This window comes from Dama dama, chromosome 23, assembly GCF_033118175.1.
Source record: "Dama dama isolate Ldn47 chromosome 23, ASM3311817v1, whole genome shotgun sequence".
NCBI classification, from domain to species: Eukaryota; Metazoa; Chordata; class Mammalia; order Artiodactyla; family Cervidae; genus Dama; species Dama dama.
The window spans coordinates 43,048,851-43,069,215 of NC_083703.1; the positions used below are offsets into that span (position 1 = coordinate 43,048,851).

Sequence of the window (20,365 nt, forward strand, 5' to 3'; positions counted from 1 at the left end):
TTGTGAGCCAGCTAAAGTTAAGTCACCCAGAACAGGGAAGCGGTAGCACTGTGAGCCCAAGGTGGAGCTGATCAAACAGAGTCAGTGTTAAGCCACACAACCTGGTAAATGAGGCCTGTCCCACCAGGGGCTGGCAGTGAGGAAACGCACCCCCTTGCCCACGCCTGGCCTTAGTACTTTTGTACCTACATCCACCTGTCAGCACCCACTCACTCTCAATTGCCCATGTCTCAACAACAAACTCAGGAAGACCCCGGGATTCAGGAACCACCAAGTTCTCCCAGGGCCAGGTCTGTAAGGGGCGCACCGACACCCCATTGGCCCGGTGCCCGTCTGTCACGTGGGCGCATCCGCAGTAAGAGATGCTGGAAGGCCGGCCGCACTGTGGCCAAGAGAGGAGACTGTGGCCGTGGGGACACGTGGGCAGCCCTGCCAGCAGGGCCCTGAGGAAACAGGGCTGCGTGAACGACTGCCCTGACCAGGAGCAGGGAACCGGGGCCGCTTCCAGGAAGAGACAAGAACATGGGGGCCACGGCACTGCCTGGCCTGTCGTGGTGGCATTTTCTACTGTGAATTACCTTAAGGGAAAAGAGGGACTTTAGATGTCCTGGGGGGGAACCCGAGAAAAAATCAAAACTTCCAACGCTAGTCAAGGTTGTGAGACTGCAGGGCTGACACCGGCCAAACAAGACGCAGGCCTGCTCCGCCGTGCCGCGGAGGAGAGCTAGGAGCTGGAGACACACAACCGAGACCGCATCATCAAGGACTACACCAGCCGGGACCACGGCGCCTGCGCGCTGGGCCGCCCCCCCCCCCCCCCCCCGGCCTCCATGCTGCGCCTGCGTACTTTGCCGCCCCGACCCCCGCCGCCACGCTGCGCCTGCGCACTGGGCTGACGCGGGGCACAAGGGGGCGGGGCCGAGGCTCCCGGGTCCACTGCCCGCGGGCGCGGGGGGGTGGAAGCCGTTCCGACACCGGTGTGGCAGGACCGCGAGGAAGCGGCCTCGGAGGCCTGCGAGCTCCCCGGGGACCAGCACTCCGCTCCGCGGGTGGGGCGCAGGGCGCTGAAGGGTAAGCGGCGGGTCCCGCCGGCCCCGGGGTGCGGATGCACGTTCCCCGCCCCCTCCCCCCCCCCTCCGGGCACTGTGCGCTTCGCCCCGGGGGACGGGGCAGATCTGGAGCCCCCGGGGTGCAAACCCGGAGCCCGGCTACTCCCGTCTCCGGGCGGCAGCGCCTGGAGGTGGCCTCAGGGTCACTGGCACCCCGGGCTCCGCTGATGTCTGGGGGCCGCAGTCTGTGTTCTGGCACGGGGGTGGACAAGACCGCCCGGGTGACCACCCCGGGGAGCCAGGAGTCTGCCTCATTCATTAAGCCGGCGTCTGCCGACCCGCTCCCAGCCCGGGCGCAGAAGACCCGACAGGGTCCTGATCAGCAGGGGAGGAAAGCCTATTGACACCTACCAGGGGGATTCGTGTTTGGTTATGCGCTGTAATTTTTGGATAGGTTTTCAGCATCTGGGCAGTCATTTGCGCGCACGGTCCTTTGGGGGACTTTACCCTTGAAGAAACTGGCCTACCGATCTAAATCGGATAGAGTTTGTATTTCGCGAGCCGACCTGCCCGTCCCCAGCTCCTAGAAAGCTTGCCCGGGGGATGGGGCGGGACATCACTGCCGCTGCTCCACAACGAGACTCTCCTCTCTGACCTAGGACAGGGGGAGGCAGCCCCACCCCACTGCCGTAGCCAACTGGGAGACAGGTTAGCTCAGCCAAACCTCTGTTTGCCTTTGTGCAGCTACATCCTGCCGCACCACCGGCCGAGTCCTCATTCCCCACCACCTTGCCGTAACAGCGCTGTTCTAGACTCTCCTTTAAAGAGCAAAACTGAACGAAAATTATTTTCTTTGGCGATTCTCTGGAGAGGTGTCGGTAGTGTCACCGAAATGTGACCCACCCCTCCTGCGACTGTCTTAGCTCTGGACAAGCCCCTTACCCCAAGGAATGAAACTGGCTTTTAGGCTCCAGCCTCAGGGACATGGCTGTTCCTGGCTCGGGCCCCCTCAGAGTTATGTTCTGTTTGACCTCTGTTTATGCCACCCTGAACTTGCTGTGTAACTTGAATGATTGTGCTCAGTCATGTCTGACCCTTTGCGACCCCATGGCCTGCAGCCCACCAGGCTCCTCTGTCCATGGGATTTTTCCAGGCAAGAACACTGGAGTAGGTTGCCATTTCCTCCTCCAGAGGATCTTCCCCACCCAGAGATCATCGAACCCGAGTCTCCTGCATTGGCAGGTGGATTCTTAACCACTGAGCCATCTGGGATGCCCCCTGTAACTTTAATGATTATGTGTATGTAACTTCACATGTTTTTTGGTCATCTGAAGTAGTCTTGTATTCACAGGGACAGGGAAGTGATGAATGAAGCACGTTTGATTTGGATTCAGAAGCCTGAAGCTCCTCGGCCTTGCGGTGTGCCAACCGTGTGATCCCAGGCAAGTCCGTTTACAGACATTCCTGGGCATTGGTCCTGTTGTATGGAAGTCAGTCATCATGTGGTATATAGGTGCCCGCACTGTGGGCTCTGGTAACAGGATATATTCATAGCGTGTTTAAAGTGGTGTTTTTAAAATGGGTAGACAAGTTTAATTAAGAGCAGCCTTTGCCTCAAAATGTAATATTCCTCTTGTTAATCTGATTATGTGTATTATGGCTCTCAGGCTAACATAGGACATGATGAAATTTGCTCATAAACAATAAAACAGTGAGCTCAGTAAGTTAATTATCCCTACGACATGCTGTCTGCACACAGAGAAAAACAATAATTTCTGGACCTAGCCTGACCGTGTAGGGACAAGAAAGCTCCCCTGCCCAACCTGAAGGAGGAACTGATGATGGAAGCATCACATCTACTCAAGAAAGACCAGGAAGTTCTCCGCCTTCCCACTTTTCCTTTGATTAGAAAACTGTAGCCCAGTAAGTTCTCAGGGCGTGGCATTTCTCGCCCACCCGCTTATAATTTCACAAGTTGCATTCTAATAAATCCCTTCTTGTCTTAAAAAAAAAAAAGAAAGAAAACTGATTATGTAAAAAGTAAAACACTTTCAGAGTTGTAAGATGTTAGTTTTGCTTTTGTGCCCTTGCTAACTATCCTTGGAAATAGCTGCTTTAGAACTTTCGCTGTAAGTACTTTTTTCAGAGATCACTTAGCAATGGGAAACTTTGGGTTACTGTAACCTAAAAACAGGAAGCCTCTGAAATGGCCTGTTCCTGGGTGGAGCTGGCTGCTGGGGGATGGCTGCTCAAGCACCAACCCCAAACCTAGAATCTCTCACAAGGCTCAATTCTGTGTCCAAATGGAGTCCTGCCATCATTTCAAACTCCACATGTGGAAGGAGGGTCACTGCCATCTCCTGCCAAAATATTTCCATCTCAGATGACCATCACCGGGGTCCTGAAGCATCCTCCATGCCTCCCGGTGAATTGCTGTGTCATCAGCTAGCCTTCCTCACCTGCAGGTGTTGGCTGAGCAGCTGCTGGTTTCTGGCCTTGTGTTGTGGTCGGGAAATTAGGATGAGTGGGCTGGTCCCTGCTTCCAGAGAGGAACCTTCTCTCCAGAGGGCAGGAAGGCACAAAGGAACCGCAGCTTGCTCGAGAGTGGGAGGGGAGAGCACCAAGGAGCCTGGATCCCAGCTGCAGAAGCTCAGGGAGGGGTGTGCTATCTCCCTTCCATCCCCAGGCCTCCAGGCAGGCCCCCCCAGCAGGGGCACAGGGACCCCCAAGATTTGGGCCATGCTCCAGGGGCTGCGGGCATCCAGGTGTGGCTGAAGGACTAGATCACCTACTGTTTTGTCTGTCCTCCCCCAAACAGCCTGGGGGTATCATGAATCCACCCAAGATTGCTCCCTGCTGTCCAGACCTGGCCTCCACTCCCCCTCCCCGGAAAGTGCAGTCATGCTGTTCTCCAGCCCTCCTCCCACACTGTCTTTTGTGTCCTGAGCACCAAGCCCCACCACTTACAGGTGAGACCAGCTCCCTGACCAGGGGCTCACCCGTGGGCATGCACCCTGCTTCCCACCCAGCCAACACTGCTGTCTTCCCTCCCCTGGGGTGTCCACTCCCCCTCCCACAACTGACAGTGAAGGTGGACAGATGGTGGACGTCCCTGAGGACAGGGGGAGCCCAGACAACCAGGTGCCTCCCTTCTCATCCTCTGAGCCTCTGGTTCCCGCCTGGTGCCTCCATTGAGCAAAGGCCTCCATTTTGAGGTGCTCTGAACCAAAAATAGTGGGGCCGAATCAATTTATTTTGTCAGGGGCTTTGAAAGCTCATGGGTGTGATTTCCTTCTCGGAAACATGCATGTGAATGAAAGGGGGTATCTGCTATGAAACTCCCAGAACGAGCTGTTTCTCTGATCTTGTATGGCTCTGGAGTCCCCAAGGAGAAGGCAGTGGCAACCCACTCCAGGACTCTTGCCTGGAAAATCCCATAGACAGAGGAGCCTGGGTGGGCTGCAGTCCATGGGGTCGCTAAGAGTCGGACAGGACTCAGTGACTTCACTTTCACTTTTCACTTTCATGCATTGGAAAAGGAAATGGCAACCCACTCCAGTGTTCTTGCCTGGAGAATCCCAGGGACGGGGGAGCCTGGTGGGTTGCCATCTATGGAGTCACACAGAGTTGGACACGACTGAAGCGACTTGGCAGCAGCAGCCGCAGCAGTCCCTAAGGGACCAGAGTTTAAACCTTTGGAAAGTAAATTACCAACGTGGGAGGAAAAGTGAGACTGGGGAGAATGAACTGGATATATGTCTGTTCCCTTGAAAAGTCCAGGGACACCGTGTGCACTTGGCTTTTAAAATAGCACCAAGTCTAGAGCCGTCTGCCTGGACCAGCCCCTGGAGGGCACCATGGGCCTGGGGGCTGTGGCCCTGGTCGGCACCAGCAGGAACGACGGACGGTCTTGGACAGGTTGTCTAGTCTTTACAAATCTCAGTTCCTCTTCTGTTCCATGGGGATCCCACCTTCCAGAATCATTCTGAGAAGCAAGTGAAGCTTCTGATTCCACAGGAAAAATGCAGATCGGCGGGGAGAGAATTAATATTTATTGATTATTATTTATTTGGCTGTACCAGGTCTTAGTTACTGCATGTGGATTCTAGTTCCCTGACCGAGGATCGAACCTGGGCCCCCCCACATTGGGAGCGCAGCATCTTAGCCACTGGACCGCAAGGGAAGTCCCTGTGGAAAGAATTGTGGTTAAACAGATTTTGTGCCTGAACACAGGAATTTCCCACTGGCCCTGGAACCTCACAGCCTAGCGTGTTTTTCCTGCCCCTCTCCCTCCCACCAGCTGCTCTAGCACCATCTTCCGCACACGAGGAAATGAGAAAAATACCAAACAATGGGAACCTGAGGATGACGAAGGTGGCGTACCCGCTGGGGCTGTTCGTGTGCCTGTTCATCTACGTCGCCTACATCAAGTGGCACTGGGCCTCCGCCACCCAGGCCTTCCTCGGCATCCCCGAGGCGGCCACGGGGGCCCGGAGGGGCCAGCAGGCCCGCAGTCCCCCGGGGCCGGCCGCCCACGGACCTGAGGTCTCCTACGGCATCATGTTTGACGCGGGCAGCACCGGCACCCGTGTGCACGTCTTCCAATTCAGCCGGCAGCCTGGAGGTACTGGGCAGAAAGCCCCGACCGCATCCCCTGCCCTCCATCTCACAGCAGAGCACAGGCCCTCGGGGTGGACCGGACCTCCCGCCCGGGACTCCCCGGGGAGCTTGTTGACAGGACTGGTTCTCGGGAGTCCCCGATGTCCTCACTCACACTGGTGTCTGGTGACCAGCTAAGGGCAGCTGAGATCTCAGAGGGTGTGGGGGTGTCCTGTCACCTCCCAGCGTCCCCAGCGGGTTGGTGGCTGGGACCATGACTTAGGCCAGAAGTCACATGGGCTGAGTTCAAGGTAGCTGGTAGCCCCAGGTTTAGGCCTGTGGGAGCCGAGAGTTCAAGAAAGTCAGGTACATGAGCAAAGACACAGAGCTGCCCACTGGGGCTAGATAGCAAGGGGGTGCCGATGGCCATGGCCTCAGTGAAAGGGGAACTGTGGCCATCATCCAGGGGCCTGCTTCCCAGGTGGGGGCTGGGGAGGGATGAGGGTAAAACTGGGCATCTTTACCTGCTGGCTTCTCCCATGGGGAAACCCCCAGTGTTGCCCAGTCCCCCCCACCTTGGGGAGTCAGTTCTCACATCTGGGGTCCCTCTTCTCTGCTTCTGTGCTGACCCTTCTATGCGTTTAGCTGACCTGGAGGCGCTGGGCGCCTTCAGGAGGCCCCTGCAAGGCTCTTGTGGCACATTTTTCCACTTTTCATCTGCTTTATTTTTAAACTTGTTAACAATAGTTAAATGTTTATATGCTGGACTTTGCCTACCTCCAGAATTGATTTGAAGCTAAGTTTAAGACAACACGTGTCAGCGTATAACCCTTTAGTAGCCATGTTCCAGTGTAGTTTTCTTTGGAGAGATGCCCTTACAAAAAGTTTGTCCCTGACCTTTCCTTGTGTCTGTATTTTGACAACACTGCTCTGCTTCGGCATGCCTGGGAACACTCTCCCCTGGTGTAAGCACATGAGAATTTAAGATACTGAATTTTTTTAAAAGAATGAAATATTCTTTAGAACCTGTAATGTGTTCATGCTAGAATCAAGAAAATTATTTTACTTTTCTAGTTTGAAATCATTTGCCCTGCTCCTCTGCTTGTTGAATCAGCAAGAATTAACTGTGTTAAACTTTAACCACTTTAAATGGATAGGTTTTTTGTATGTAAATTATACCTCAGAAAAGTTGATTTGGGGGATTCCCTGGTGGTCCAGTGGTTAAGCATGCATTGGACTCTATGCTTCCAATGCAGGGGACAGGGGTTCAATCCCTGGTTGGGGAACTAAGATCCCACATGCCTTGTAGTGTGGCCTAAGTAAATAAATAAGGTTCATTTTTTTTAAGAGGAAAAGTTCTAGCCGAAACACTAAGTATAATATTCCTCATTTAGCCAGACTAAAGAGGCACAGTTTAGACAAGAAACAGCGAAGGTCTGTTTTCAGATGTCTGCCTTAAAAGTGTGGCTCATCATAGTTGTAGAGATTCCTGGATTTGTGTTTATATTCACACTTGTACCTTGTATAAAACACTTGTTCCTTGTATAAAATATGATTTTCCTTTAGAAACTCCCACCTTGACCCATGAAACCTTCAAAGCACTGAAGCCAGGTCTTTCTGCTTATGCTGATGACGTTGAAAAGGTAATAGTTTTCTCTCATGTCTCTTTGTTCATCAAGTGTGTCTTTTGTAGCCTTATTACAGTGACTCCCTTCCTCTCAGATGCAGAGTGGTCCACCCAGGGCAGCATCTCTGCTGTGCTGACCTGGGATGCTCCATAGCATAGGGGGTCTATGGAGGACACTGGTACCCATGGGAGGCCCCCTGTATATACACCACACCATATACACTGCACATGTGTACACAACCACATACATATCACACACATATACACACCACACATGTATACATGTATACATACATGCACACAATGACACCACACATACATCACACCATATATACAGACACACACACCATACATATACACACACACATACAACCACACTGCCCTACATGTGTATATGCACAGACATACACACATACACAACCACACACTACCCCACACGTGTATTTACACAGATATATACACACACATACACAACCACACACTACCCCACACGTGTATACACACACCACATACATACACCACACCATATATACAGCCACACACACCATATATATATACACATACACGCAACCACACACCGCCCCACACGTGTATATACACAGACACACACACATGGGCCCTGGTCCACTGTGTGGCGCTCAGCATACCAGCAGGTGCAGGTGAATCTTTGGTGTCGCTCTTCGTGGATTTTAGGGCCATAAGGGACCCTGGAATTCTCTCGTGGTGTGCCGAGGCCTTGCAGCTCACCTGGCACTGCCCGAGGTGGCCGGGCCGGAGTGTAGAACCCCGGTCCACCCCATGCCCCCACCAGCTCCACTTGAGTCACTGTTTCTGTCAATTTGTAAAATCAGGAAAAAATACATTTACAGATATATAAAGCCTAAAGGGTGGGGAGCAACCATGACCATGCTGCGGGTGGACCAACCCTGCTTTACCCACCACGTCCACAGAGCACCCCGGGGATCCAGGAGCTACTGGACGTGGCCAAACAGGACATCCCCTTTGACTTCTGGAAGGCCACCCCCTTGGTCCTCAAGGCCACAGCTGGTCTGCGCCTGTTGCCAGGAGAAAAGGCTCAGAAGTTGCTGCGGAAGGTGAGCACCTCCATTTCCCCCAAGGGTTGGCTGATGATAACTGAGACTGTGGAGCATCCGTCCACGTCCAAGCAGGACCCTGAAGAAGGTCTCACAGGAAGGAAACATGTCAACATGTTCACAGTGTCACCTTAGGTGGAGGGCTTGTGGATGAATGATGCTTTCTTCCTCAAGATGTTTAAAGCCATTCATGTTTTCTGGAATGAACCTGTTTTATAAAAAGAACAAGTTTGTGTGAAAAATAATATGTTTGAAGGGCTTCCTTCCATCCAAGGACTTACTGTGTGTCTGAGGCAGTGGGACCTGAATTCTTGAAATTTCGGCTCAAGCTGGTCACCCTTGCAGGAAGCGCAGGCCCCTCTCTTGGTCTGACGCTCAGATGGGACAGCTCAGGAGGCCGTTGGCATGTACCCAGGCGCTACAACCTCCTGAAGGTGGCCCTGGAGCCTGTCTTTGACAGGGGCTTGTAGAAGTCTTAATCATCAGGAATCAGGGAAAGTGTTCTCAGCAAAATGGTCCTGCTCCAAGCTGTTTCTGCACCTGTCAGCTACTAAACGATGTTGTTGCAAGCCTGTCAAGGTCCCTCTATAGAAACTACCTTCATGTGCTTAAGTCAGATTGTGGGACACAAGTGCAGACATACTGATGTTTCTGTATATCTGTTACGGCTAAAACATGAAGAAGGAGCTACAGCCTAATGCAGCTGCTCCCAGCGTCCACCTCTCCTGTGCCAGGCCATCCCCTGGGCACATGCCTGCCAGTCTGCTTGGCGGCCCAGGGCTGGGATCTGCCCCATGGGGCTTTCTGCCGCCCCTCCTGTCCTGTCCTAACGCGGGGCAGTGACTGGGGTCTGGGAGTTTAGACTCTCAAGGTTAAAGACGCGTCTTTCTTTACACTTAGGTCAAAGAAGTGTTTGAGGCATCGCCATTCATGGTGGGGGACGACTGTGTTTCCATCATGAACGGGACAGACGAAGGTAGTTACTGAAAGTGCCACGAGTCCATCCCTCAAGGTGGGCTGCATGCAGCACTGCCATCAGCATCTCGCTGGAGCCTTCCCTGGCCGGAGGCATAGACACCGGAGTGACAGCCCTGCCCCACCCCCCTGTCCACAGTCTGACCGTCTCAGAGCCTCCTTTTTGGGGCCAGTGTTAGGTTCTCCTCATGACTGGCTGCCAGCCTGGCACAGATCAGAGTCCTGAAAACAAATTCTCTCTTCTTAGAACATTTAGAGAGAATCCCCAGTTGCTGTGTTAGTACATTGCTGTTGCCTTATTTCCAAGAGCATCGCTTAATAAGGTTCCTTACCAACCCCGACTCTAAATGTGACCTTAAGAGTTTGTGTGGGTGGAAGGAAAGAGAACATTTGGTTCTCGTCCCTTCTCTTCTGAAAAGAGGCAGTTAATAAAGAGTGGGAGCGCGGGATAGGACATTTGGCCAAGCATTCCGGCTTTTAGTGTGGTGTCTTTTAGAGCAGTCTGCTAGAAGCTGCTGTTGGCTCTGAGTGACGCCTGTTCCCATAGCCAATCCAGAGGCTGAGAGTAGTGGGGAAGTGGTCTCCTCGTGCCCCTGAGCCCCCAGTGCTGTAATTACAGCCCCTCAGGTGATTCAAGTGCCCTTTGTGACCCTATCCTGCAGGTGTTTCCGCGTGGATCACCGTGAACTTCTTAACAGGTGGGTTCCCTTTATCACAGAGCCCACTGTTCACAGACCCTGGTCTTGAGAGCAGGAGCCTCATTTTTGCTCTTTAAAATAACCCCCCAGGGTTTTGCAGTGTTACTGACCCCAGCGTGGGGCGGGCCCCGAGTTTGTGGATGCAGGGATGGGGGGGTGGTTGTGGCCTGCGGCAGCATCATCCTCATTCCTGAGAGAAGCCCTGAGTCACCCCAGTCAATGTCGAACGTGAGGCAAGTGCCGATTACCTTATAATTGAAGTCCCGCTAGAGGAAGACCAGGGACCAGGAACATAGGCCCTTGGAAACAGGAGTCATTTTTCTCAGATGACTCTCTGGATGTGGGTTTCTGTCCCTTTGTGGTAATTATGGACACGCCTTGCGTGTCTGACACTGGACGAGAGGGAGGGAAGTTGCCTGCAGGCTCTGTCACCCGGGAGTGGAGAGCCGTGCCAGGGGCAGGCCCAGAGCCCAGGTGAAAGCTCAGATGAAGGCCCCAACAGGCAGCTGCTCTTCCTGCCCTCCCCCAAAGTGGCTGCAGCCTCTGCTGTCTTGTTCTTCTTTCCACGGAAGGGCCTAGCTTCTGACCTCCCCCTTTTTTCTTTTTTTGCTGTTCTGTTTATTAACTGTCATTGCCGTGTGGATTTTACTTCCGGTGCTGCAGGCAGCCTGAAGACCTCCGGGATGGGCAGCGTGGGCATGCTGGACCTGGGCGGGGGGTCCACCCAGATCACCTTCCTCCCGAGACTCGAGGTAACCAGCCCCCACCCCCAAGGCTGCCTGCCTTGTTGGGGAGCCATAGCCCCCTGGAGACCTGTGAGCTCAGCTTCCCTCCTGAGGGTCATCACACACAGTGAATCCTGCTTAGTTTGATTTTAACTCTGCCTAGAAAAAAACATAGCAATTTGCTCTTTGCTGGGGTGATAAACTATCAGCAGATACTACCTGGAGCCCTTTGGGCAGAGAGCGTGGGGTGGGTTCCTCCGTGCCCCCCAAGGGCTTCCAGGGAAGGGCCATCAGTCTGACTCACATGGGACAGGGTCATAATCCTTTTCAGGATGGACACATTTCCAGTTAAGATTGCATGGTGTTTTTAAAAAGTACTTTCCTCATCCACCACTTTTTATTTTTATTTTATTTTTTTAGTTTTAATGGAAGAGCCTTAAATACACTCAAAACTGTTCTGGTTGGGCCATATTTCTCAGAATGGATAAATATCACTCAAAAAGAGGGGAGACATGGGACTTCCCTAGCAGTCCAGTGTTAAGACTCCACGCTTCCACTGCCGGGGACGAGGGTTCCACCCCTGGTCAGGGAGCTGAGATCAACCCCCCAAAAAAGGAAAAATCCAAGTGCTTCATTGCTTGGTCTAAGCGGTTTCATGGCTTGTGATTTGATGAAAAGCTAATTGAATACATCTGTGCATATCCCTGTTCTCTCAAATGAATTGAGGGAGGTGGGGGATGGTTTTCTAGAAAGGCCAGAAGGAAAGGAGTGCTAATCCTGTGTTCTTCCCAGGGCACCCTTCAGGCCTCGCCGCCCAGCTTCCTCACGTCCCTCCAGGTGTTTAACAGGACCTACAGACTCTACTCCTACAGGTGCGTCCTCAGGACTGAGGGTGGACAAGGGCTCAGCTTTCCACCGCAGGCCTCCCCTGGGGAGTGACCAGAGCACTGTCCACAGACTCAGTCCCCGGACCCTGCAGTGGACCGCTCTGCGGCCTCCCCCTCCTCCTGCCCTCCCCCTCCCCCTGAGCCCACGCCCTCCCCATTCCTCTTCCCTTTTCCTCCTTTTAAAATTCACCTGCAGTACTTCTTCTTTTGTATGTGTTCTCTTCTGCCTCGGAAGAGGCTTTTGGGGAAGTGGGGAAGAGCCCATGGATTGTGCAGGGATTTTCTGGGTCACCTTCTTGCCACTGGCACCTTAAGTAGCTTCTTTCCACGAGGCCTGTCCGCACCATGAAGGTGGAGGCCTGCCTGTCACTCTCTGCGGTGTCCACAGCTCCTGATTGAGCTCCACCAAGGAAGGGTCTTGGCTTGTTGAGCCGAGGAGCTCCTGGGAAAAGCAGGAGGCCGCTGCCCTGCCCAGCCCCGGCCCCCCTGGCGCCTTGGGTCCAGTGGACAGTCCCAGGCGCATGCAGAGCGGCACCTGGGCCTCCGGGCGGCCTCTCCTCACCAGGGCACTCTCTCCACAGCTACCTGGGGCTTGGCTTGATGTCAGCGAGACTGGCAGTCCTGGGAGGCGAGGAGGGGAAGCCTGGTGAGTGGGGTGCAGTGTCCAGAGCCCTTCTGGCCAACAGGATTTGGGAGCCTCGGAGAGTGTGCCCATAGACCTTGCTGGGGGCCCCTGAGGACCTCCCCAGTTACTTTTTAAAGAAAGATGGCTAGTGAAGTGGTTTCTGAATCACTAAGGGAGAATGTCTTAGGAACCTAAGAAACAACACCATCAGCATCGGCTTGTTTATAAGGATTTACCATGGGGCAGCTCCTGAGGTCATGCCCTGTGTTCTCCTGCACTGGAGGGAACTTGGAAGGGGCCTGACCTTCCTCCAGGTGTGGCATCTGGGGACAAAGCCTGTGTCTGCTCCCAGGCCCTCTGTATGCCGTCCCATTCTGACGCACTTGGCTCAGACAAGCCAGACATTGCCGGCAGGGGCTTGAGCTCCTGGGATATTTAGGGAACCGTGTACCCAAGGCAGGCCAGGGCTCTGCTCTGAGGCCACCTCAGCCTGTCCCCCCAGAGGCCTTGGTCAGACATGCACAAGCCCACGCGTGTTCCTCTGGAATCCTCTTTCACACATGTCCCGCTTCAGCACTTTTATTTCAGATCCTGCCATTTAAACTTCTAACAGTGTCCCCTTTGTTGCAAATCAAAACCGTGTCCGTGTCTCACAAACACCTGCAGCCTCGTTCTGGTCTAGAAAACATCCGTTAGTCAGCGGAGGATGGCAGGCACCCACTCACCCGTCTGCCCCAGCCTTGGGGTCCTGTCCCTCCTGCACCCCTCCTCCGCCCCATCAGAGCAGCGGGGGAGCCATGTTTCTCCCCGAAGTGTGATGGCAGCTCCTGCCTTATGAGCTGTCGTCACTCAGCAGACCACACACCAGACTGAGCGGTTGCAGACAACAGTCCTTTTTATCTCCTGCCTTCACAGGCAGTGGCATCCCTGCTGAGGTTCCTGGGGTCCCGTGGGGGCTGTTCCGCTGGTGCGGGAGGGCCCTGACCAGAATCAGCAAGGATGGGGACGCGCTCAGTGGGAGGCCAGCAGGACCCTGAGGGCTGGGGTCCTGGAGGCCAGCCACCGCCCTTCCTCTGCCAGTTGTGGGCCCAGCTGCACAGGCTCCTGGTGAGCAGGTACCCTCTTCGGGTACCATCCCCTGCCCCATCACCTCAGCCTCGAAGGCCCTCCTTGGCAGTGAGCTGGGAATGGCTCTGCTGGGGTTTCTGCTCCATCACCTCAACCTCGAAGCCCCTCCTTGGCAGTGAGCTGGGAATGGCTCTGCTGGGGTTTCTGCCCCCCTGCTGCTGACCTGGGGTACTCCCAGAGGTCCAGCATCATGGCAGGAAGGAAGCGTGTTCCCTTGACCCTCTGAGGCTCTTGCTGCCGTGGGCTGCCCTCCATGGGACTCATCACTCTTCACCTCTTCTCTTCTTTCAGCTGAGGACGGACAGGAGCTGGTCAGCCCTTGTCTGTCTGCTGGTTTCAGAGGAGAGTGGGAGCATGCTGAGGTGACGTACAGGATTGCCGGACAGGAGACAGGTATGGCATGGAGGAGGGCAGCTCGGGAGGGTCGATGGCAGCCCCTTATCCCCCAGCACCTGAGAGAAGCAGGGGGCCTGTCCAGCCTCCTTCACAGACTGGCCTGTACTTGCCCGTGAGATAAACTCAGCTCTGGAGCTCCTGCCTCCCGCGGGCTCCCTGCACGGGCCTCCCTGTCTGCCGCCAGATGCTCCTCCAGAGGCCAGGTTTCCTAGCAGGCCTCCAGTGAGGAAGGGCCTGGACGTCCCCCAGGCTCAAGCTGACAGCCAAGCCCAGCTGTGGACCGTGCCACCCTGGCCCATGATCCAGCAAGGACAGGAGAGGCCAAAGAGCCCCTGGCCTGTCTCACCCACAGCGCCCCGTTGCTCTGTGCTCTGAGTTTTCTTCTGAAACAGTTACTGAGGTACCCTGTCCAACCTGGACATGCCACTGATGGGACTGTTTCCATAGACATCACTTCTGACCTCAAATGTGGGGTTTTCCCCTGCCCATCCAGCTCTCTGCCACCAGTGGGTATCTTGTGATTCAGCTCAGTTCTGACACTTACAGAGTCAGGGCAGAGACCCCTCAGGTTGAGCCCCCCTACTCAGACACCCTTTGCAAGTGCTGGGCCCCCGTTCCTCTGACCGACCTGTTATAAATCAGGGGTTCCCATGACCCCGTCCTCAAATCCAGTAATTTGCTGGGAGGGATCACAGATCTCTGGGAAACATGTTCCTGTCGCTGGTTCCTTCTAAAGGACACAGCTGGGAAACAAATGGGAAAGAGGCACAAGGCACGTGTGTGGGGAGGGTGCCTGGAGCCCCCTGCCTAAGGGTACTCCCCCCTACACACACATCTCCAACCCAGAAGTTCTCTGAGCCCCTTCGTGAAGGCGTTTTACGAGGCTTCTTGCAGAGGGACTGATCAATTCAGTGGCCGGTGGTGACTGACTCAGTCTCCTGCCCTCTGCCCATGCCCTCCAGGGGGTGCTGAATGTCCGACTCCTCTAACCATCAGCCCCCATCCTGAAGCCCTCGAGGGTCCCGCTGGGAGTGACCTCATTAGCACAAAATTAGGGCTTACTGAGAATAACAGGACACCCCTCTCACCCTCACCACTCAGGGCCTTACAAGTCTTTACAAGCTCTGTGTCAGGGACCAAGGACGGAGAGCAAATTCCTATTCTTTATTATCCGGCAATAAACAGGAGGGGACTGGGAAGGGGGGTCGTGGTTTAAGGACAACCAGGGAAGGCCTCATGGCATGAAGAGACAAGACGTGACGTGCTGGGCAATGAGCTCCAAGCTGAGGGGGCAGCTCACCAAAGGCCCTGAGCTGGCTGCTGCATTTAAGGAGCAAGGAGGAGGCAGTGTGAGAGTCAGAGCAGGGAGAAGGCAGGGAAATGAGATCCAGAGGGCGAGGGGGAGGCTTCGGGGACCACGGGGGTGCTGGACGGAGCTGCCATCAGACGTGGAGCAGGGCTGGGGCAAGATCAGAAATGGGTCTGGGCATGGGCTGTGGGCCATCCACGTCCACTAACTCAGTCTGTGTTTGTCGCACTTCTGAGCAAGTGTCATGACCAGTCTCGTGAGCTTGGCAAGCTGCCTCTGAGGCCCAGCCCCCCTCCTCTGTGACAGGAGGGGGTGCAGGCCCCACCCAGGTGGCTGGTGAAGTGGATGTGACGCTGCACACTTGAGCTGAGCGCAGGGCAGGCAGGGCGAGCGTGGGGTGGACCCACTGGGCTGCGTGAGGGCAGCACCAGGAGCCCAGCCTGAGGCTGCTGGCCTTCAGGGTCGGGGCCACCTTGCGGCCACCTTTGTGCTCGCAGTTTCTCCCCTTGACCTGGCCCCAGCGTGTGGCCCCTGAAAGGTTGCTGGTGAGCACCCCCAAGTTGTGGCCACCTTGGGCCACGTGGTCAGGTGCCCAGAGCCCCGTGACTGCTGAGTCTGCTTTCCTTTCACCCCAGCGGGGAGCCTCTACCAGCTGTGTGCCCGCCGAGTGTCCGAGATCCTTCGAAACAAAGTGCACAAGACGGAGGAAGTGAAGGACGTGGAGTTCTATGCCTTTTCCTACTATTACGACCTTGCCGCAAATGTGGGCCTCATAGGTAAGGGTGGGGCCGGGTTTGCTATGTAGGGGCCTGGGGTGTGGGACCTCAGGCAGAGGGCCTGCCAGTCACATCAGGGTGGTGGGAGGGCAGGGACCTGTCATGAGTAGAGAGTACTAGGCCTCTCTTTTATAAATAATTCAGTTCTCTGAGCCGCTTAGTGCAAGAAGGCTTCCTGGCTGTTGGTTCATTCTCTCACTTGTTGTGATTCTCAAACCCTCAGCTGCTGGCACCCAGGCTGGCACCCACTCCTCAGACCACCCTCAGGAGCTTATGTGTGTCACCCTGACCCCTTCCCGACCCAAGCGTGCCATCAGGGCAGAAGACGGCATTGGGAGTCTGGGACTGGTGCACGTCAGACCCACTAAAAAGTCTCGAGAGGGTCATGAGGTCGCTTCACTGGGTCAGGACTGGAAATGTCTTTTGATGAGATAGATTAAGGGTGTCAGAACGTTGTCCATGGCGAAAATGAAACATTAGTGTACATAGAAAATCACACTAGAGACAGAGGCCATCAGGTTGGCTATGCTGTCGGGTCTCATGTGGATGACGGCCAGCAGGACGAGGCTGGGATGGGGGAAGGTGACCCCTCACCTGGGCCCAGGTCCCTCTCTCTGGGGCATCTGAGCAGCTGCCCTGCTTGCGGGCTCCCCTCAGCTGGAGCCAGGGCACGTCGTCCTCATTCTCCGATGCCCAGACACGCAGCCGTCCACCTCTGGACCCCTCTCCCAGGGTGCATGGGCCTCAGTGCCACCTGCTCCGCAGCCCTGGTGCCAATGGGGCGCTTGGTCTCATTCACAGATGCGGAGAAGGGAGGCAGCCTTGTCGTCGAGGACTTCGAGGTCGCGGCCAAGTATGGTGAGTGGCCTGGAGGCAGGACACCGTCCCAGGCTCGAGGCAGGCCCTGGCCCCGGAATTGCTCTTCAGCTCCTGCCTGTTGCCCAGACAAGCCTTCAGGGGTGTGAGCGTGTGAGGGGCCCCCGAGCTGACCGGACCCCAGCCCGCTGTGCCTGTGTGGCCTGGGTGGTGGGGGCAGGGGTTTTAGTCCTGGGGTGTGAGGCATGGACTCCCCTGATTTCACTTTTTCTGATTCTGTTTGGCTAGGGTAACCTCAAGCCCCCAAAGTGTCCCAGCAGATTCACAGTTGCCAGGGACCCCTGCACAGCAGAGCCCAAAGAGGGGGAACCGAGATCCGTCCCCCTGGGGTGTGGCCGGGGGCGGGTTGCCCACCCCTCCCTCCTCACTCCCCACCAGCACGTGTGCAGGCCGCTTGTAGCGGTTCCGCCCTGAGTCCCTTTCCCAGTTGCAGGTCCAAGGAGTTAAACTCTGTATTTCTCCATCAAAAGACCTCCTTCCCCTCCCCCTGCCCCCAGAAAGGCTGCTTTCCATCGTCCTCCTCACTTCTGGGTTTGTCTCCTGGACACCAGCGGGAGAAGGCTCTGAGCAGAGGCTGTGGGTGGTTTGTCCTCGTGAAGAGGGGTGGATTGCTCTCTCTCACCAGCTTCAAGGGTGTTTCCAGCCCTCAGGAGGTTGGGGTCCACACCCAAGAGAGGTGGCTGGGGTCACCAGGTGGAGACAGGGCCGGGGTGGGTGGTGGACCCCAGGCTGACCTCGAGTCCCTGCTGGTGCTGGGCTCTGACCAGCAGGGAGGCCCTGGGCGGCGCAGGGCCTGGGGGGTGGTGCCCCACGTGGGTGGAGCTGGCGGCCTGAGCCCAGCCCCCACCCAGGAGCCGTGTCCCCCGCAGTGTGCCGGACGGCAGAGACCCGGCCGCCACCCAGCCCCTTCCTGTGCCTGGACCTCACCTACGTCAGCTTGCTGCTCCAGGAGCTCGGCTTCCCGGGGGACAAAGTGCTGAAGGTAGGGACCGTGGGGTGCCCCTTCCCTGCCCCTCAGGAGCACGTGCCCGCCTTTCCCACACCTGTGCTCCTCTCCCCGCTTGTCTCTTCAAGCTGACCCGGAAGATCGACAATGTGGAGACCAGCTGGGCTCTGGGCGCCACTTTTCATTACATCGACTCCCTGAGCAGACACAAGAGCCCCGCCGCGTAGCTGCCAAGTTGCCGGCCGTCCTTGCAGAAGCGCAGGCTCTGCGAAAGAAGGCCCCTTTCGGAATCCTGACTTGCAGGATGGGGCCACGGTGCCGGCCAGGACCCTCCTCCCCACGGCCACACACGCCAGCCCCTGGGTGCGCTGGAACGCAGCCCAGGCTTTGGCTCCAGGTGGACGGTGTCCAGACGGGGCAGGGGGCGCAGGCTGAGGCCAGGGTGGCCCCGTTGCCATCCACAATGTCCCATCTCAGGCCTGGGACGGCTGTGACACGCGTCCTATGACAGGAGTCTTGTTCTGTGCTGCTCTCCAGCGGGCGTCCCCCCAGGCCGGTGGGCTTGGCATCCCCGGGGGTGTGGACTGTGATGTCATCCAGAAGCCGCGTCCTCAGGGGGCTCAGGCTCAGCTGCTGGGTTGGCACTGAGTGTAGGAGGAGGGCTGGAGGGGATGTCTCTCCGTGGCCCACCTGCCTGGGCTCCCCGAGGAGTCTGAATGTGAATGTGCGCTGCTGTGAAGAGTGTGTATGTCTGTGTGTGATGTCTGTGTGGTGCCAAACACTCACGCAGAAGCTGTGTCCTGAGCTGTGTATGGGTGTGTGTGTGTGTGTGTGTGTCTGAGTGTGCACTGCTGTGAAGAGTGTGTGTGTGTCTGTGTGTGGCGTCTGTGTGGTGCCAAGCACTCGTGCAGAAGCTGTGTCCTGAGCTGTGTATGTGTCTGAATGTGAGTGTGCGCTGCTGTGAAGAGTGTGTGTGTGTGTCTGTGTGTGACGTCTGTGGGGCCAAACACTCGTGCAGAAGCTGTGTCCTGAGCTGCGCGTGTGTGTGTATGAGAGGGTGACGTCTGTGGTGCTGAGCGCTCACACAGAAGCTGTGTCCTGAGCCCACTGGATGTATCGCTGCCTGAGCCATTGGCCGCCGAGCAGTGTCCACCCGGCCACAGCCCCGGATCCACCCTCTGGTGGCCCAGCCCCCACGGGCTCGCGGGGTGCTTGCCGAGCCGGACACAGGGCTCTGTGGGCCCCAGGCCCACAGCTGCTCCTGTGGTGAATGTACAGTTCTCGAAATAAGCTGAACCTCATGTGTTCCACTTGAAATAAAGGGTTTTCCAGGGTTTCTGCTCCTCTGATTCCTCTCGGTGAGCATCAGCACTGTCCCTCCACCCCAGCGCCCACATTGGGCACCTGACGTTCCCGTTCACCGAAGTTGAAACAAAAACCTGCCCCCGTGGGTGATGTGTGATGGCAGGATTAAAGTCCTGTCAGTGCCTCTTGGGGAGACAGCAGCAGCAGGACACACAGAGACTCCACAGGGAACTCCTGGTGTCCCCTGTCCGGGGTGGGCCTGTGGAGGTCTAGGCTTTTCTGGGGTCCAGCAGAGCAGAGCTCCCCTCTGGACTGTGACATCTGCAGGCTCATCACCTCCAGGGCCGAGTGGTCTGGAGCGGGCACTGACCTCCAGCTGCAGTGTGTCTTGTGAGGATCTGGTTTTAATCAAGGACCAGCAGAAGGGGGTCACAGCCAGGACAAAGACCAGACAGACCCTTCCTACGGCTGAAGGTGTAGGCTTCAGACCCCTACGGCTGAAGGGGTCCAGAGTGGCGTGACTGCTGCATAAGCCCACATGTCAGGCCTGCAGGGACGGAGCCCTGACCTCTGAGTGTGCAGGACCAGGAGAGAGAGACAGGTGTGAAACCCGAGAACACCTGAGCCTGCCGGACAGACACGGGGAGTCTGCACCGTCCCCCAGGGGGCCTGACTAGGTGGGGGTTACCACATCCCCACCTCCAGAGGGCTGGGGGCAGGCCATTAGGACACAGATGCTGAAAACCGGAGCCAACAGCCCTCTGCCCAGCGGGTTCCCCAAAGTGTCAACCTTGAGGTGGGAGACGTATAGGTCTGCGTATGGACATGGCAGGAAAAGACAGTGGGGAGATGCTTTCCCCAGACAGAAAGCCACCTCAGCACTGAAGCCTGAGGATCCACTTGACAAGGAAATGAAAACTGGCTCCCCGCATCCTGCACCCCTACCTTGGCGGGCCTCCCAGCCCCTTCCTTCCACGATAGCTAGAAGCTTAGCTACTGTGCAGACTCCAGAGGCCAGGAATCAAAAATGCGTGAAGGCCAAAGTGAAAATTGATTTGGTCCATTTATAGGTCGGTGATCTAACGTCTGAAAAAGTAAACAACTGGATGTCGCCCAAGAGAGTCCCAAATAAGTCATGGAACATTTTTAAGCCGAGCAGACTATGCAAGTCATTCACTGTCTTTGTGATAATAAAGCAGGCTCTTGTTTTTTCAAAAATAGCCAGACAAAAAAAGAAAAAAAAAAAAAAACAGCCAGACAATGCACATCCCAGCACGTTGTGGGTGATGCACACGGGCAAGAGGTTCCCACCCACGTGCCCTGCCCCACGGGTCCTGCGCCCACCTTCCC

The 20,365-nt window shown here is 56.0% G+C and overlaps 1 protein-coding gene across 4 annotated transcripts; it reads left to right on the forward strand.

Annotated features, from left to right (window-relative positions):
• The first annotated feature begins 916 nt into the window (after positions 1–916).
• ENTPD6 (ectonucleoside triphosphate diphosphohydrolase 6) lies at positions 917–19,046 on the forward strand. Of its 4 annotated transcripts, XM_061126503.1 has the most exons (16): positions 917–1,071; positions 2,401–2,491; positions 3,868–4,018; positions 5,350–5,673; positions 7,215–7,291; positions 8,226–8,369; positions 9,270–9,345; positions 10,007–10,042; positions 10,706–10,794; positions 11,560–11,639; positions 12,236–12,300; positions 13,699–13,800; positions 15,748–15,888; positions 16,690–16,746; positions 17,634–17,746; positions 17,839–19,046. In XM_061126503.1, exons 3-16 carry the CDS (start codon positions 3,880–3,882, stop codon positions 17,935–17,937), a joined length of 1,542 nt encoding a protein of 513 aa, XP_060982486.1. In that variant the 5' UTR covers positions 917–1,071; positions 2,401–2,491; positions 3,868–3,879; the 3' UTR covers positions 17,938–19,046. The 4 variants fall into 4 exon arrangements, with proteins under 4 accessions (XP_060982486.1, XP_060982488.1, XP_060982487.1 ...); XM_061126505.1 differs by lacking the exon at positions 3,868–4,018; XM_061126504.1 differs by lacking the exons at positions 917–1,071; positions 2,401–2,491 and adding an exon at positions 2,812–2,972.
• The last annotated feature ends 1,319 nt before the right edge of the window (positions 19,047–20,365 follow it).